Source organism: Marmota monax, unplaced genomic scaffold (assembly GCF_021218885.2).
Source record: "Marmota monax isolate L192 unplaced genomic scaffold, Marmota_monax_Labrador192_F-V1.1 WCK01_AAM20220418_F8-fsc00633, whole genome shotgun sequence".
In the NCBI taxonomy this organism is placed as follows: Eukaryota; Metazoa; Chordata; class Mammalia; order Rodentia; family Sciuridae; genus Marmota; species Marmota monax.
In genome coordinates, this window is record NW_026695216.1 from 382,788 (window position 1) to 400,079 (window position 17,292).

Consider the following 17,292-nt stretch of genomic DNA (forward strand, 5'->3'; position numbering starts at 1 on the left):
CAGATGTGCAAGGGGCTTGCATCTCGCTCAACAGGAGACTGACATGGTCAGGCCTGGGGGAGGGCACCACCCCCAGCAAGGTTGGGCGTCAGGTGGGGGAGAGGCATGTGTTGGTGCAAAAGGGAAGTGGCATCAGGGAGCCATGATGACTGGTGACAGGGGCTGTCTGAGTCCTGGAGGGAAGGGCAGGGGCAGGAAGTCTGCAGCCTGAGGAGCTGACTGAACAGTAAGGAACCCCTGAGAGGAGCCCTTGGGTCTAGATCTCCCCAGAAAGAAACCCGTGACCCCAGGCCAGTTCCCACCACCAAATCAACTGGAGGTGGCTTCGCTGTTCTGCTGTTGCACATTGAGCCTGGGCCACAGCTCTCACACGAAGGCCAGTGGACTCCGTTTAAGAACGTGGCCAGTGGTGAGCACACTGGGGTCAATGCCGATAGTAGCCACATCCCAGCCATGGGCTGCAGGGTCCAGGGACCTGCAGAGGTCAGGACAAAGCAGCTCTTACTAGAGGGGAAGGAAGTCACAGAAAACACAGTGATGCCGCCAGTGAGTGGACCCAGCAGCCCTGGCACAGCCACCTACCCGGTGCGCCGTGCTGGCCGGAGGAGCTGCCATAGCGCAGTCTAGAGTTTAGCGGAGGGCCCCTCGGAGGAGCAAGGTGCCTGGCTGTGAGGCCGGTGTGGCCCCCAGCTCTTGAACCCCATGAGCTCCCCAGATGCAGAGTAGCCGAGTGGACCCTGAGGGCTGGAGGAGAGGGACATAGGCAAGGCAGGGCGGGGCCCTGCTGGTCAGTCCACACAGCTCTGCGGCTCACGGCAGCCTCACCCCAGGCGCTGTCTCTCTGCCCCTCTCACTCTGCTGTTCATCCTGCCTAGAGAATAGGTCACTGCTTCTTTCCTACACGGAGAGACTTTGATCCAATCCTTAAAACTGCAGCCCAGGGTTCTGCTCAGCTAGCCACTGCCCTCAGCACTGTCTCCAAGCCCAGGTGTGCTGTTGACATGCCAGGTCTACGTGCTGTGACACCGCTACCTGGCGCCCAGCGCTCACGTGGGGCTTCCCCGGCCCCTGGAGCTGCTCAGGGTCGCGCTCTCTGCCCCTGGCCAGCGCACTCTGCTTCGCCTGCCGATCAGTGCAGTGCAGACGACCTTCTCTCTCCTGACCTGTGTTTTCCTGATCATGCTCATCACGGACGTTCTTAGGCCTGTGTGTCTAGACTAGCCCAGCCTCTGTACAATGATTGCATGTTCTTGAATTCTGACATTTCCCTGTTTTAATGATGGGCTGTTTTCTTTGCCTCTCCTTGTCAAGTTCTTGCCATGCATGAAAATGTTCTCAAGTGTCCCACTCCAGGCTGCACAGGGCGAGGGCATGTGAATAGCAACAGGAACTCCCACAGAAGGTAAGGCACACCTGCTGGACCCCCACCCTGGGAGCACTTGCCCCACCAGCCCCTCATGTCCTCACAGTTTGCTTCTAAAGGGCACAGAGTGGAGTCCACAGAGCATGGAGGGCCGAGGCTCGGCCGCCCTGCAGGGAGACGGATATTTTAGTTGTCTACCCACCTTGTCATAATGGGGAACAGCCCTTCAGGGCACCCTGCAGAGTGTGAGGGACCCTTATGGTGACTAGAGGAGACCCAGGGTCCATTATCCCCAGGTATGTGCGGGCTATCCGCTGCTCACCACACAGGAACATGGACTGGAATCTGGTGACCCTGTGCCATGTGAGACTCACCCTGGTGGCCCTTGACACTCTGCCGAGACCCCAGGTCAGCATGGACGTGGCTAAAGTCTGTGCAGGTGTCTAGTGCTGCTCAGGGCAGGGGAAGGGGTGCTCCCGTAGGTAGTTCTTGCAGGACGATTGCTCTGTGGACACGTCCTCAGCGTACAGCAAACCCCGGCTTCCTCCTGTTCTCTTGAGCTTGGTGATTCGCCATCCTCACAATACTCAGCTCATACCAGATAGCCTCGTGTCCTCAGTGCAGAAAAGCGACTGCCGAGCCCAGTTTCTGGCTGTGGTGTGAGCTTCAAGCTCACGTAGAACTGTCTTTGGAGAGGAAGCAGTAAGCCTCACCCCAACCCTTCCTGTGTGGCTGGCAAACTTATTCACTTCTGTTAAATTCACAATGAACAAAGCACCGCTCTGTGCCCGTCAGAGGTGTTCTGTGCTTCACGTGCAGGAGGACATGGCGCAGGGTGAGCTGGTGCTGGGTGCTGTGCCAGGCTGCGCTCATGGAGCAGTTCCTCAGCCACCCTCAGTGCCTCTGTGTCAGAAAGCACAGGTGCCCACACCCGTGGACACACGTACTCTCTGGAGGAAGTGGTTCAAACAGGAAAGCCCGCTTCCTTTCCTTCCAGGTTGACCAGCCTGAGCAGTTTAGTCTAAAAAATGTTTTTGTGCAGTCCTGGAGATTACTCCGCCTCCTTCCCTCTCATTTTCCCCTCTTCGGAGAACATGATAGTGCAAAGGTCAGACTGACTGGCGAAAGCCCAGGTGATATGTCTGCAGAACAGGCTCGGTGCTCCTTGGTCTGGTGCCCGCCCACCCTTGCCATTCCTGGGCTGCTCAGGGCTGCACCCTCCCGAGCTGTCCAGGCTCCTGTCCAGAAGGAGTGTGAGCCCCCAGTGAAACCATGTCTGAAACGCGCCTCGCTCCTGTTCTCCTGAATGCGCCTGACGAGGCTGCTCTCCCGAGAAGGGTGGTGCAGGGTGCTGCCATCAGCACGGCAGCATGCACACCCAGAGGAAATCACACAGGCCAAAACATGGCATGACTAACTCACCCCTTCAGGACTCCCAGGGGCTTGGGAGGCTGCTGGGTTCTGCCCCGTCAGGTCTCAGCGCTCCACCCGGGGAGAGGAGATGGTGGTTGGACTGGGTGCTGTGAAGCCCTTTGTGACCAGACATTAACCCCCTTTTTGCACTTGCAGCCTCTCTGGATGCCCTATTGCTGCAGCAGAGAAACTGGCAAAGGCCCAAGAAAAACACCAGAGCTGCGATGTGTCCAAGTCCAACCAGGCCTCGGACCGAGTCCTCAGGTACCCAAACAGGAGTGTGTCATCCATGAGGTCCATCTACCATCACCCAGTGCACCTGAGCACCGACACTCCACAGGTGGATCGCTCACTGAGTGGCAGGATGCCAGGGTGGCTGTGCTGGGCTGAGTGGGAGCAGAGAGCAGCTCCGTCCTGGCCTCTGTGGCCCAGCGTGATCCGAGGGAGAGGACGGGGCACAGCACTGTTGGTTTTCTTTCTGGCTCTGACATCTCATAACTCTATGAATGCTAAATGCAAGGGAAGATTTGAAAATTAAGAAGATGCCCAAAGTAACCTTAATTTGCAGCCAGGGCATGACACCAGCCTACAGGGCGGTGTTGCTGCTGGAAATGTGGGGGTTATGGACACTTCCTCGACAAAGACAGGGGCTTACGTTTGGAAAGCCGTCCAGGCAGTCATTGCCTTTGACCCTCAGGCACCCCAGTGTAGGTGGGTGTGGGTGCTATGACTGCCAGTTGACAAGCCAGAAAACCGAGTGCAGACAGTCTGGGGACTTAGCTGACATCATGAAATCACTGCATGTGAAGACCGGGAGGTTGGGGGCGTGTCACGTAGAGCCTCTGCTGCTGTTACAGGTTTGGGAAGGCGGGGACCCGTAGGAGGCAGGGGAGGGATCCGCATCCTAAGCTCTGTGTACATCTCTCACTCCTGCATCTGCCTCCAAACCCTGTCCACATGAAAGCCACCACCGTCGGCTTTCCCATTCTCTGAATGTCATACCAGGTCCACACCCCTCCCTCTGCACACTGTCATGACTGCCATCTCAGGGCCATGCACATCCTGCTGGGTAGACGCCCCCAGTGTAGCAGCCAGGTCCAGCCCAGGCACTCGGCTCATGTCCAACTTTACTATTAATGACAAACATTTTTCCATAGATACAGCATTTTGCTCCTGCTAAATTATTCTTTGGGATAAATCACATGGAGAAAATCACCATGCAAGGGAGGTGAATATCTTTTTTGGTTCTTGTGTATTATTTCACAGTTTCTTACATTAATCTACCACAGTAATTAAATTATCTCTCTCCTCCAACAGAAAAATTTAAATATTTACAGATTAGGAATATTTAATTAAGCAAAAAAAACAGGCATAAAAAGAATCCATGATCCCAACACTCAAAAAAGAGACTTTCAATAAATTTTTATTTTTTATTCCTGGGTGCTAACCATCTACAGACTCAGTGTACCTGTCTCACATATCTGTGTCCCCAGAACCCTCAGCTTAAGGACACAAGACTGTCTGACAGACAATGGCAGCTCTGAACCCACAATTAGCACAAGAAATGCCCCCAACAAAAGCTCCCGGCCACCTCAGGAAGGGAGGGTTGATAACCAGAAAACGTTGAAAAATGATGAAGAGGAATTTGTAGCTGAAAGAATTCTCAGAATTTTAATTTTCTTTTGCCTACTGTGACCAGATCTGTGAAAGCTGGGAGTCCTGTGCATGGCCCCTTCCTGATGTCACCAGGTGGCTGTGCTGTCCACGCACATGTGGCTCTACTTCCAATAGCGGGGTTGGTTCAGCCTCAGTGGAAACCCACAGATGGCTTGAGACAGATGAGACACAAACAATTGCAAATGTCAACTCACTTGGGCATGGTCTTCCACCTAGGCCAGCCGAAAGCAGCCGTTGCCTGTGGTTTAGGTGGCCTTGTGTCTCAGTACCCCTTTGGGTTGGCTCGGGGACAGCTATGGCGATGCAAACTAACGAAGGCCAGGGACAAATAACTGTGCCCAGATGAACAGCTTCCTCATGCCTCTGACTGGTGTGACAAGCAGGTTGGACAGGCCCCTTGGCAGCAAGGAAAGACCCCACACCAGGAGCCACCAAGGGCCATGCAGACTGAGTGCAGCAGCCTAGACTCCTCTCCCTGGGCAGGCTACTGGCCCTGCCTCTAGAGTCTTGCATGCTCCCACATGCTCCAACACCAACGGGCTGACCTAGGGCCAGGTGTGAGCACTTGCAGGAGAGGTGTCTGTCCCAGCAGCCCTGTACACCAGTGTCTCCAGGTAGAAGTGCTCATTCAATGGAGCAAGGAAAGAAGGGAAGAAAAAATATTAAACCTACAATCATGTAGGTGAAGGTTAGAATAAAAAAGTGTTTCAGTACATGGACCAACAAGAACCTGAGACTTGAGAGAGCTCCTGGTAAAAAGTGGGACTGTTCAGTCCATCCCTGCACCCCAGCTCTCGGCTCCCCGGGCTCCCAGCCCTTCCCAACCTCTGCAGTGGCCCTCGCCTATGACAGGTGAAGGAGCAGAGAGCCAGGCCCAACAAGTCCCCAGTCCATCCCGGGTGCACGTTCCTGAGTGCTCCCTGCCCACAGCCAAGGTCCTAGGCTGAACCTCACCTGAAGGCAGCATCTCCCTCAAACACCGCTTTCTCCATCACAGCTCAGCTGATCCCCATAGCCAGAAGGGCCTCTCTTCTCCCAAACCCCACAAAAGCATTCCATACCCCCAAAGCCCTGCTCCAGGGCCTTATCCATATAGGCAATCCCAGTGTTACCTGGCAAAATGCCCCAGAATAGATGACCAATCACTGGTACATAATTTTCTTGCCTCAATCAGTATAAATTAGATAAATCAAGATAAATAAGTTGGTAATTTGGTAAATAAATTGGGTATTTTACCATATTATGTCATTAAAAGTGACATAGGTGCTATTTAGCAACATAGAAATTGGCTTGCTTTCCTTTTTTAAAAATCCAGCTATCAAAACTTTGTAATTGCTCTAAAAAATAATATAAATTCATGAAATGACCAGAGAAGAAATAGATTTGTACATGAAAGCATATTGAGTCAGAATTTATGATAACAAAAAATTTTCTAAAAGTTGGAAAATAGTTAATAGTATGTTATTGATTGATTTCAATATGCACTTAAGAACTCTTTTCAAAGCCTAAAAAAGTAAAAGTAAATTCCATGTAAGATAGAGTGTGAATTATGTATAAATTTTATGTCTTAACTGTTAGATAACTACTAAATGCATCAACTCAACCAAAAATACACCAAAATTGTTACAGTTTTTCATCTCTCAAAGAATCATTGATGATTTTTAAATAGTTCTTGTATTTTCTAAACATTTTTTCAAATGAATCATGTGGTACTTTCACAATCATGAAAAGCAAAACAATAATTTGGAAGTTTCTACCCCAATGGCCAGTAGAGACCATGTGCATATTCACACACACAAACTTCCAGAAGGGAGGCAGGCTGTAGAGGAGAGGTCCAGCCATGCCGGCAACCCCTGGGGAGACAGCTTGGGGAAGAGAGCAGACCCACCCTCAGGTCTCCACCCCAGGCAGCCAGCCGGGGTCCCCCACTGCAGACACCAGCCCGCACCCTCAGAGCTCCGTGCCAGTGCTGGAACCCAGCCTTGCAGACCCAGCACCCTGTGCCAGACACGGTCTCTCTCAGGGCCGATGCATATATTCCCCCCATCTTCTTTATTCCTACTGAAGCATCAGCCTTTCTTGGGTCTTTATTTTTAAAAATGTTTTCACAAAATTCAGAAAGAGAAAGAATCATCAGGAAAGTCTCTGTCCTTGGAATTCACTTTTTAACAAGAGTCATACAGGGCACAAAAACAATGCTTATGTGGGAATTCATCCAAATATTCTGCCTTAGGGAAAAAGGCTGACTGGACTGTAGAACTCCACGTGTAAGTGTATGATCTTCTGCCCTCCACCCAAAGCAGAAGTTGGGGAGAGGGCAGAAGGAGCCCTTGTACTTCACCACAAGGCTAAGAAGACATAGTCAAAGCCCAAGGCTTCCACATCTGAGATGGACGCCTGCCAACAGACACACACAGAGCATGGGCAGAGGACCCATGAGTAGACAGACAGTGACCAAACGTTCTCCATTTAAATATTTTATCCCAAAGTCTAAAAGAAACGTCTACTGGCTGAAGTACTGAAAGAGTACACAGACAGTTGACAAAATGTCTGATCCCATTCAGTTTTATCGTCCAGCTTGAAAAATCTAGTTTTGTCCCGGTCTGTGTCTCTAAGAGTATTTCTTTATTTCCTCCTGTTTTTAAGGGAAGTTTTTCAGTGTCTCACGGTTGTGTAGCTCTACTCTTCTGTGACCACTGCCAAGACCAGACCTGGGTGTCCGATCCTGCCTCATCCTCATACCTCACATCTCCATTGCACCCCGGTCCTCTGCTGAGAGCACGCAGGACATTTAGGGACCTGATCTCTTGTTCTTTCTTCTGCATGGACTTTTAGGCAGGTGGCTTCTTTGGGGCTGTGTGATCAAAGCACACTTTGCCCTTGCATGGGAAAATGAACCTGTGATCTCGGTGCAAGGCCCCCACTCCCTGACACCTGTAGGAAACGCGATGTTGCTACCCACGTGCACGGCCGCGAGAAAGCAAGCTCTTGTCTGTTGTCTTGTTTACTTCCAGGCCAATGTGCTTTGTAAAGCAGCTCGAGATTCCTCAGTATGGCTACAGAAACAATGTCCCCACAACCACGCCGCGCTCCAACCTGGCCAAGGAGCTCGAGAAATATTCCAAGACTTCGTTTGAGTACAACAGTTACGACAACCATACTTATGGCAAGAGAGCCATAGCTCCCAAGGTGCAAACCAGGGACATATCCCCCAAAGGATATGACGATGGTAGGAGGTGCACATCTTATACATGAGAGACACGTTGCCATGCTGATGTTGTTGTTGTGTGTATCCATGTCCGCAGATCTGCCCAGCCTTGGTGGCCATGCAGGGTGCCAAGCATGATGTGCACAGCACGGTCCCATGCTGAGAGGCCCAGGTCCTCAGGGTAGAGGGTCAAAACTGTGGGAAGAACGAGGACAAGTGTCCCCAGCAATTCCAAACAATAGGTTCTGTAGCTTGTGGGATGTGGAGAGAAGCTCCCTGATTTCACGGGGTGAGGGAGGACACCTCTTTTTAATAGATGCCCCAGACAGACCATGTGGGAGAGAGCAGTGGGGCTCCTGGAGAAGCCCTGCATTCCTTTAGCCCCCTCAACCCTGGGTGCACATTAGAGTCACGGAGGAGAGGGCTTTCCTCCGTTCCTTATGCCCAGGCTGCACCCCAGACCAATTAATCTGGATCCCTGGTGTTCCCTGCACAGTGGTATTTCTAGAAGGTTCCCAATGGCTCTGATGTGCAGCCACGTCTGACAACCTCCACCTGGCCAGCTCTTGCTGGACCTGTGCCTCGTCTATCTGGGAGGACAGGCGGAGGAAAGGGCCAGCCTCCGGGTGCTGCCTGGTCTGACGTCCTGGGCGCTTGCTGCTGTCCTAGCACTGATGCAGCAAGACCCACGTGCCCCTGAGCACTGTGCGGGGTGAGAGCTGGCTGTCCTCTGTCTCCCAGCTAGCTCACTGGTAAGTAGCTCACCCCCGAGGGCCAACTCTATTTCTTTTATTTTACCTACTTCTCTGACCACGTAGCTGGGTTTTTTAAAAGTATTTTTTTAATTGTGGGTGGACACAATGCCTTTATTTTTATTTATATATTTTTATGTGGTGCTGAGGATCGAACCCCGTGCCTCACCCATGCTAGGTGAGCACTCCACCACTGAGTCCCAACCCCAGCCTCCAGGTAGCTGCTTTAAATTCTAGAATATATTCAGCAAATCTTGCCCTCTGAACTCAGGGTATGAAGTTCTGATGATTTGGTGCTCATAGGCAGAGGAACAAAGGTAGTTTTTTTAAGGTTTGGGGGTTTCTCTCTGAAAAAGGCATTTAATTAAAATCACAACATGTATGTGAAAAAAATATTTAAATTGAATACTGAGGAAATTTAGAAACCTTTTTTAAATCCAGTAGAAGTTGCTTCCTGCTTTTCAGCTGTGCTACTTCTTACCTAAATGGCCATTTGTTTGTATAGTGGGTAGAATTTAACATTCCTGTGATGTGTCACACATTGATTATCCCTGCATATAATTCCTCAATATTCAGAAACCTAGATGTAAGTAGGAAAAGGGAATGGCTACAGTGGATATAAAGATAGTTACTTTGTTTTACTGTTTATTTGGTAATATTCACCAGTCATGGATTTGTTGTGATCTCATTCATTCAATTGCAAGTGAAGGGTCAAAACGAAATGTCATTCACATAATTGAAGATGCTCTGGGAATCCTTCCCAACCCGGCGGGCTCTCAGTGATTGAACTAGTCCCTTCCTGAGAGGCGCATTTTTACCATGTACTTTGTGGCTGCTCTCTGTGGCCTGGTTTCTTTAACCTTGTCTCTGCAGCCAGGGCTCTACCTTAGCATACAGGGGCTCCAGTAAAGTCGAGGCAGGCAGAGTGTCCTCGAGGTGTGTACCCCTCCGGGAGCTGGAGGGCTCTCTGGGCCTGCGGTTCTAGCTGCGTAACACTGGAGCAGACTGGCGCAAGGCCCACAGTGTGCAGCTCCACTCACTCCTTGTCTGGAGAGTAGAGTAGGGCTAGGTGTGGTTCCAGCCGTGGGAGAGTCAGCAGAGAGAAGGCTGTGTCTGCCCACCCTCTGCCCGTCAAAGAGAGAGGGATGAATACACAGTAATCACAGGTGCTCACTCACAAGCCCGGGCAATGCCTGTTGTTGGAAAATCAGGCTGACCCATTCTTTTCATGGCTCCACCAGAAAACAAGACCCTCTTGACGATGCAGGGTGGGACCTCAGGCCCAGGTCCTCCGGAAACCAAGAGAAAAGGAAACAGCACGTTAGCACAATTTACTGAGAACCAAGTAGACAGCTCAACCTTTGGTCTGCTGGGTTCACCTGAAGATCTTAGAAAGGTCAAGGAAGTGCCCACTGTGGCAAGAGTGCTGGGTGGAGCTGTGTAGGGCTGGAGCTGGGCATGGTCCTCGCACCTGCACCAGGAGGTGACCCTCACCTGGGTGGATGCTGCAGTGCCCACACAGTGTTCTCCCAGTCTGGCTACCTGGGCACAGAGCATGCAGACACTGCTCCCTGAAGAAGCCTCAGCATCAGCCTGCTGTAGAAAAGTGTGATTCTTAGGGAACAGAGCAGGGCCTGGTGGTGCAGAATGAACAGAGAGGAGTCCACCCTCCCCAGCCTCGGGGCATCCCCCAAACCTGCCAGCTGTGGTTAACGCAATCAGCAAACCTCCCTTTACGCCCTGCCTCCCCAGACACTGCCAGTGGCTGGTGGCCTCTCAGCTGATGATGCTTCCTCTGGATAGAAGGTTTCAGAGAGGATGTGATAGACCAACACAAGGCTGTGGAAGGCCCCGACACACAGTGAGGCAAGGGCTCCCTTCTGTCTGGAAGGCTTGGGTGAGCTTCACCAAAGGGGCAGATTGCACACTCCGTCCTCGAGTTGTAGGAGAAATGGCATGAAGCTGGGGACACCTGTGGTTCATGAGGACAGTCAAGGGTCTGGGGATCCTGGAGGAAGGCAGGGCTCAACCAGGGAGCTGTACCAAACAGCTTCTTATTATCTATCATGCTGGAGAGGTCAGTGCCATCCTGTAGGGAGCCCATGGGTGATGGAGGAGGGACAGTGTGGAGGCCACAGCACCCCACGCATGTCCACTCCAGGGCTCTAGGCCCATCCTCCCCACCTGTGTCCTATGGTGAGCTAAGAATGGTTTGAACATTTTTAAATAATTGGAGAAATAAAACAAAATAAGGGGAGTATCCTATGAAATGTAAAATCTATGTGAAATTTAAACCTCATTAAATCTGTCCAAGTGGCCCCCCGTGCTCACCCATGAGAGGGCAAGCTGGGCTGCTGGACAGGGGCAGAGCTGAGGAGCCAGGACAGTGAGCACTTAGCCACCAGGAAATCCAACGGTCACTGCAGAGACCTCTGCAGGAAAAGCTGCTGACCTGGATCTAAGCCACCTCTGTGGCACCTCTGGACAGCATGTTACCACCCAAGATGTCCTGAAATCTGTTAAGTCCCCAGCCTACGTGGGTTCCCCTCTGTGGCTGATCCTTTGGCTATTCCCAGCTTTTAAATTCTCTAAGCCCAGATCTTGAAGTCATCTTGGAGCCTCCTCTTCCACTCCACAAACACCTCCTCACGTGCTGTCTTGACCTCTTCCCTGGTCCAGGCCTCTGGCCCCAGGAGTCCCAAGGTGGGGGCATCAGATATCTGACCCAGTGGCCCTGGCGGCCCCGGCGGCCCCAGCCCCCCTGCTCCAGAGTTCCTCTGGAGCTGGTTCTCCTTCCTGCAACCTGGAAGACTTCCCCTGGCCCTTTTCCGGTCACCCACCCCCTGCCTTACTCCAGAGCACCTCCTTTGCTGCCTTCTCCGAGGACCTCCCAGCCTCTTGTGAGGCCCTCCCCTATTCCTGGGCGGGATGTACTCCTGCTCTCTGCAGCCCACAGGGTAGCTCCATTTCTCATCCCTGGGTCATTTCACCCCTAAATATCTTATCTTCCCACGAGGCTATAAGTTTCTGGTGTGCAAGAGGCTTTGTGCGTGGGTCTCCTGTGAGGTACAGGGCAGATAAGGCAGGGAGTAGCCACGTGAAGGGTGACCACAGAGAGATGTCTCCAAGACCCTGTAAGCACACCATCTGCATTGCAGGCTTTATCTAACAGCTATTTGACAAAAAGGCTCCTTTTTCCCATATAAGAGTCTGCATCCACATTTTAATGTGCTTGTGGTGAACTACGTGCTCACAGTAAAAGCTCTGAGCACCAGGGTTGCAGATCACAATGTGGAAGGTCAGATGGACTAGGCAGGCCTCAAGGTCACCAGCTCCTGGTGAGGTCTGGTGGAAGTGAGACCTCATGATAGATATCCTTTGCTCACATTTTTTTTGTCTAGTTTTCATGGAAATTCGGGGTTGTAAGGGCATATTTATCTATTCCCTGCACGCAAATGCTAATGCACAAGGAAACAGACACTCCTAGGAGAATAAGCTGCGCATGTTCAGAAAGAAGCTACACACACAGAGTAGGCAGGAAGAAGCTCTGGTGGGAAGTCTGTGTTTGTTTGCTTTGGGGTTTTTAATTTGCATATGCAGCCATAATTAATCCTAGGCGTGGTGATTGTGTAGTTCTTCCTGCATACAGGGACAGGATGCTAGGAGAAGTGGTGGTCAGGGCCATCAACACCTGGTGCCTTCTGGGGGGATGTGATAATGTTCCTCATGCCTTCCCGAAGTCAGCTGGGCACCCAGGATCTTAGCAAATGCTGTCTGCTCTTTGATGGAAAAGCAGCTGGATTTAAAATATATCTGGGACTGAGAGTGTAGCTCAATGTAGAGCAGTTGCCTAGCATGTACAAGGCCCTGGGTTTGATCCCTGACATCAAAAACAAAATCTGTTTGTTACTTGCCATGCATTTGATCTCTGTTAGGTTGCTCTCATCTGACAAAGCAGGGCTTGGTCAGTCCTGGGGGAGAAGAAGTTGGGGACTACCAGTGGCCAGTGCTCCCTGCCCCTGCCCTGCAGTGCACCAGAGTCAGCATCATGACTCAGAGCATGTTAAGTTCGGCCCACATGTATTGATGCTAAGGGATTTGTGGACATTCACAAATAGGCAATATTAGGATCCTTCCTTTCTTGAATGATCTAAAGTATAGATATTCTTATTTTTGTTTTGAATAAACACAAAAAATTGTTTATGTTCAGTAGAAGGATAGATATGAGGTAAATATTGTCATAATTATTTGAGTGAAATGAGTTGACGGGTGAATCAAGAAATTATTGACAGTTTACTTGCCCGATACAATTGTAAACTATGCTCTTGGTATAACCCAGATGTGGCGTCTGAGGTTTAGACACTTGGGTGGGAGGTGCTCCCTCCTGCTGACATTCAGGACTTCAGGATGATTTCAGGCAATCCAAGTAAGGCAAGAGTAGAAGTGCAGTCACGGTAGAGACTCCCTTTAAAGGTTGCTGCCCTGTACATGTAGCACTGTCTAACAGACAGAAGGCTGATAAGACCAGGCGACCTGCGCCCTGACTGTGGCCCAGGCTCTCCCCTGTGTGTCTGTCTTGCCCTTGGTCAGCCTTGGTTTCCACATCTCTGAGGTGGGCACGCAGCAGCATGTCACTAGGAGGTGGTGGGCTAGAGGAGTCACGTTAGAGAGCCCTGTGAGTAGACGGCAGTGGTACCCAGTGTGGCCACCGAGACACAGGCAGACAGCAGGATGGAGCTGACACCCAGGAGGCAGCAACCGGCTCCCCTTACCCTGCACCACTCTCCTGCCTGAGGACCCAGGCCAGCGCTGAGCAGAGCCACTCCCAAGCCTGCCACATCTGCCACAGCCCCCAGCACTAGCTGCTGTTGAACTGTAGACCCAAGTTGGTCCTTGAGCATTTTTTAGAAATTGACATTATCTAGTTTCAAAACAAAGCAATTGTTTTTCCTGTTTACCTGGACCACTTCTTCTCTCATTCCTGAACCAATAGCTAGCCTTCATCAGATTATTAAAAGGGAAAAGCTGTCCCTAGTATATATTATTTCATTTCCCCTAGTTTCCATAACCCTATTTTTAACAAAATTCTAAATGATGAAAATCAAGAACTTTAGTCCACATCCAGAGCATCCCAAAGTACCCCAGGCAGCGACACTGAGGACTTTGGTGGCCACTGTCAGGCCCCTCTGGTTGCTCCCACATGTGCCCAGGGTGGCCGCCCTCAGAGGCCTGGCAAGGCTGCTCTTAGACCTGTAGCAGGCCCACCCTGGGGTACAGTTCTGCTACTTAGTAAAGAGCATTCAGAAAGCAGAGGGAGGAGACCACATGGGAGGCAACTGCCCTCTGGGCATGCTGAGCTACCCATGTGGGAGCTGTTCCCAGGGCAGTGCTGGGCAGAGCGCACGACAGAGAGGACAGTCTGCCCTTCTGGGGCGTGTGACAGCCCGACCTCAGGCTCACAGCAGAGAGGCTGTGTGCGCAAGCCACTAACAAAAGCAATTTGCTTTGTGGTTTGGGGCAGGAGGCTGAGAAGAGTGAGGTGGCCAATTTGCCTTCTGGGTTCTGGTCTCCACTGCCTCATCCTGTCACCCAGGATGCACCTCGTCCCCAGTGTCCTGAGTGTGCATTCTCTAGTCAGCCCTTAGTTAGCGGCCACGACCCCTCAGCCTATCCCTCCTGTGCCTCCCAGTTGGTGCCCTGGGGAGGGTCTTGGTATTGCTCGGAAGATGGCTCAGCTGTGTGAGAGGGTGTGTTGTGAGGGTTGTCTCTGGAGGAAGGCGCTGCACTTGAGTTCTAGACGGAGGGCTTCTGGAGGCCAACCACCAGGGAACAGTGTCCAGCTGCAAGGCTCCCTGGCAGCCACGGTCATGGTGGTGGCCTCTTTAGAGACACAGCCTTCTGCTCTGCCATGGAGGGCCAGGCACAACAGAACGCAGGCCAAGCTGCTCTTAGGGCAGCCTGCCTAGGGCTGACCATGGCAGCTGGAGACAGGAGAAGCTCCTGAGGGAGGGTGAAGGCACCTGCAGAGTCTAGCTCCACGGGGGTCTGCAGACACCCTGCAGGGTCACTCCTCACTCCACGGGATATAAGGTGGATACATGCACCCACACAAATGAACGCACTCTGACATCCTGGCAGTGATACTGTGTTAGTAGGAAAAGGTCCCAATCCTAATACATGATCGACTCAGACATTTTATCATCCTGGTACTAAAGGAGGTTTTAAGGGGCTCTAAAAATAGCTCTCTTTCCTACTGCCTGCTGTTAGTGAAGACAGCTGTTCCTAAGGGACACTGAGAAGTCCAGGCTCCTTGCAGGCAGATGGAGAGGCTGCTGACATAAAGGGTTAGTGCCAGACTGCACACCCAGCAGCCAGTCAGGGGTGTCTTGACACTTACCCTGATCCAGGGCCACAGGTGTGTGTGATATTCTACCTTTCCCTCCACAGCCTGTATGGGATGTCTAGGATAAGGGCTATTTGGGTCACATTGTCCAGTCTGCATGCCCAGCCAAAAATCCATTTCCCAAAGCACAGGGTCTCCATAACCCCAACAGGTGATCCCCATATCGCCCTTGAATCTGAGTCACCTGCATGTGGGACACGGAGCCCAAGCTGACCACTACGATATCCCCCACCCCAGCTGATGATCTGTGGAAGTCCCCACCCCCAGACAAGCTGGTTCCTCAAGCCTTGACCAGACTGGAACTGTCACTATCTGTGGCCAGATCCAAGCCAGGGGTGTTCCTTTACAGGGAGGGGAAGTTGCCACGCATGTCTGTGCAGTCTGCTGAAGAAAAGGGTGCGTCCTTTCCCAGCTCACCCCAGTCCTCTGCTAACCGAACACATGCAATGTTAAAAAGGGAAAGAAGCCCCCACGTCATGTTCCCCATCGCTGTGTGTTTAAATGCGCGGGCGGGGGCGGCGGGGGAGCTGTGTGTCCCCGCGTCCTGGGCTCGGGGCCTGAGTCGTCCTGTCCGCTGTCTCCGCAGCGAAGCGGTACTGCAAGACCGCCAGCCCCAGCAGCAGCACCACCAGCAGCTACGCGCCGAGCAGCAGCAGCAACCTGAGCTGCGGCGGCGGCAGCAGCGCCAGCAGCACGTGCAGCAAGAGCAGCTTCGACTACACGCACGACGTGGAGGCCGCGCACATGGCGGCCGCCGCCATCCTCAACCTGTCCACGCGCTGCCGCGAGATGCCACAGAACCTGTCCACCAAGCCACAGGACCTGTGTGCCGCGCGGGTACGCCCACCTGCGCCTGGCCGCGGGCGGGCCCGGGAGGCGGGGCTTCTGCTCGCGCAACCGCACAGAGCCAGCTGCGCTGCAGCCGCGCGGGGGCGCTCTGCAGGTGCGGCACGTCCTTCACCTGAGCAGTGACGCCGCGCGGCTCCAGCTGCCCATTGCACCACTGCCCAGGAGACCCATGTGCTCTAGGTCAGGAGAAATCGCCAGGCCTCTCCGTCTTTAGGGTGGAAAATCGGTTCTGTAAACTCTGAGCTGTGTCCCACATGTTACTGAGTTACTCAAAAGTAACTCAAACATCAAAAGTCTTCGTGGCGTTTCAGATGACCTCACAGAGAACTCAAAGAGCAAAGCACCTTGACGTTAAATGGGAGGAAGGTTTGGCAGCACCCTTATCAAATAGAGGCGGGCTGCCCCTCAGCCACATTTCCAATTGATGGCCCGGGAGCAAGTCACATGGCGCTGCTAGTCCACACTGTCACAGATGCTGGAAGGGAGCGCAGGGGTGACCGGCTTTCCTACTGTTCATTTCCTCACCAAAGGGCTCCTACGTGTGCTCAGAGAGGAGAGGGAGCGCTCCCACACGGCAGAATGGAGAGCTGTCTCGCCCGGGCCGCTAGGGGGCCGGCGACAGCCCGGCTGCCAGGGAGTGGCCCATTGTGTTCTGAGCGCAGGCTCTGGCTTGTGGATGTCAGCCACTCTCCTGATAGACAAAGGGCGCTCTCTCCATTACCTAAAGCCAATCGGCCATGCTGCGTTCGCTAACAGCTCTGACAGTAGTCCTTATAAATGAGTATTATAATTTGTGTGGATGGAGAAAGGTCAGTAATCTTACGTTTTGCAAATGCTTTTTCTTTTTGATATTTTTATTCCTAGTAGTGGAGCAGCATTAGGGGCGTGCAGTTTTCATGTGATCAGGGCTGATAAAATGCAAGACTCCCATGAAAGATTCCTCCGGGGCAAGACAGAAACTTCTATTTTAGTTTAGTTTTCACTTTCTTAAACTAAGAGAGTAACTCAAACATCATGTCAGCCAAAATGAGTATCAGAGCTTGAGATCAGGATGTTCTTAGGCAGGATGATGCTGGACACATACCGGGGACAGCCTCAGTCCAGGACTCCCAGTGGTGGATCCTCCTTGGCAATGACATTCAGAGGGAAGTGCTGCTGGGTCCTTCCTGGCAGGCAGCAGTTTCACTCCATCTCTGACATCACACTTTTGTCCAAAAAAGTGTAACTCTGCCAGAAAAGTGGAGAATTATTGGGGACATTTCTGCCCTCCATGGGCCCCTCTCCCCCTCCTCCTGCAGGTGGGAAGGAGCCTCATCTCCCTGAAGCATTCTTACCTTGAAACGCACCTCTCTGGTTTGTTCCTGGGCAGTTGGCTGCAGTGCAGGGCGCTGACACATAGTGCAGGTCAGACCCAGCCCTGTGCCAGGCTGCGCCGCACACCTCTGCAAGCAGAGTCCTCAGCACTGCACAGGGTTCAGAAAGAAAATCAGTTCCTTTCCCCTCCTTCCTTCATCCTTGAGTCTTTCGTTTTCCTCCTAATTCTTGAAACATTGGCATCAATGAAACTAAAGGAAAGTTCATAAGCTGATATGTACGCACACAGACATACACACGGAGAGACACACAC

The 17,292-nt window shown here is 52.1% G+C and overlaps 1 protein-coding gene across 20 annotated transcripts in view; it reads left to right on the forward strand.

Annotated features, from left to right (window-relative positions):
* The window catches only part of Myt1l (myelin transcription factor 1 like), a 395,041-nt gene that overhangs the window by 316,264 nt on the left and 61,485 nt on the right, over positions 1–17,292 (forward strand). For all 20 annotated transcript variants that reach the window (XM_058574977.1, XM_058574987.1, XM_058574986.1 and 17 more), the window contains 4 exons: positions 1,312–1,402; positions 2,933–3,040; positions 7,468–7,682; positions 15,403–15,653. In XM_058574977.1, the coding sequence (XP_058430960.1) occupies positions 1,312–1,402; positions 2,933–3,040; positions 7,468–7,682; positions 15,403–15,653 (665 nt within the window). The remainder of the gene's footprint in view (positions 1–1,311; positions 1,403–2,932; positions 3,041–7,467; positions 7,683–15,402; positions 15,654–17,292) is intronic.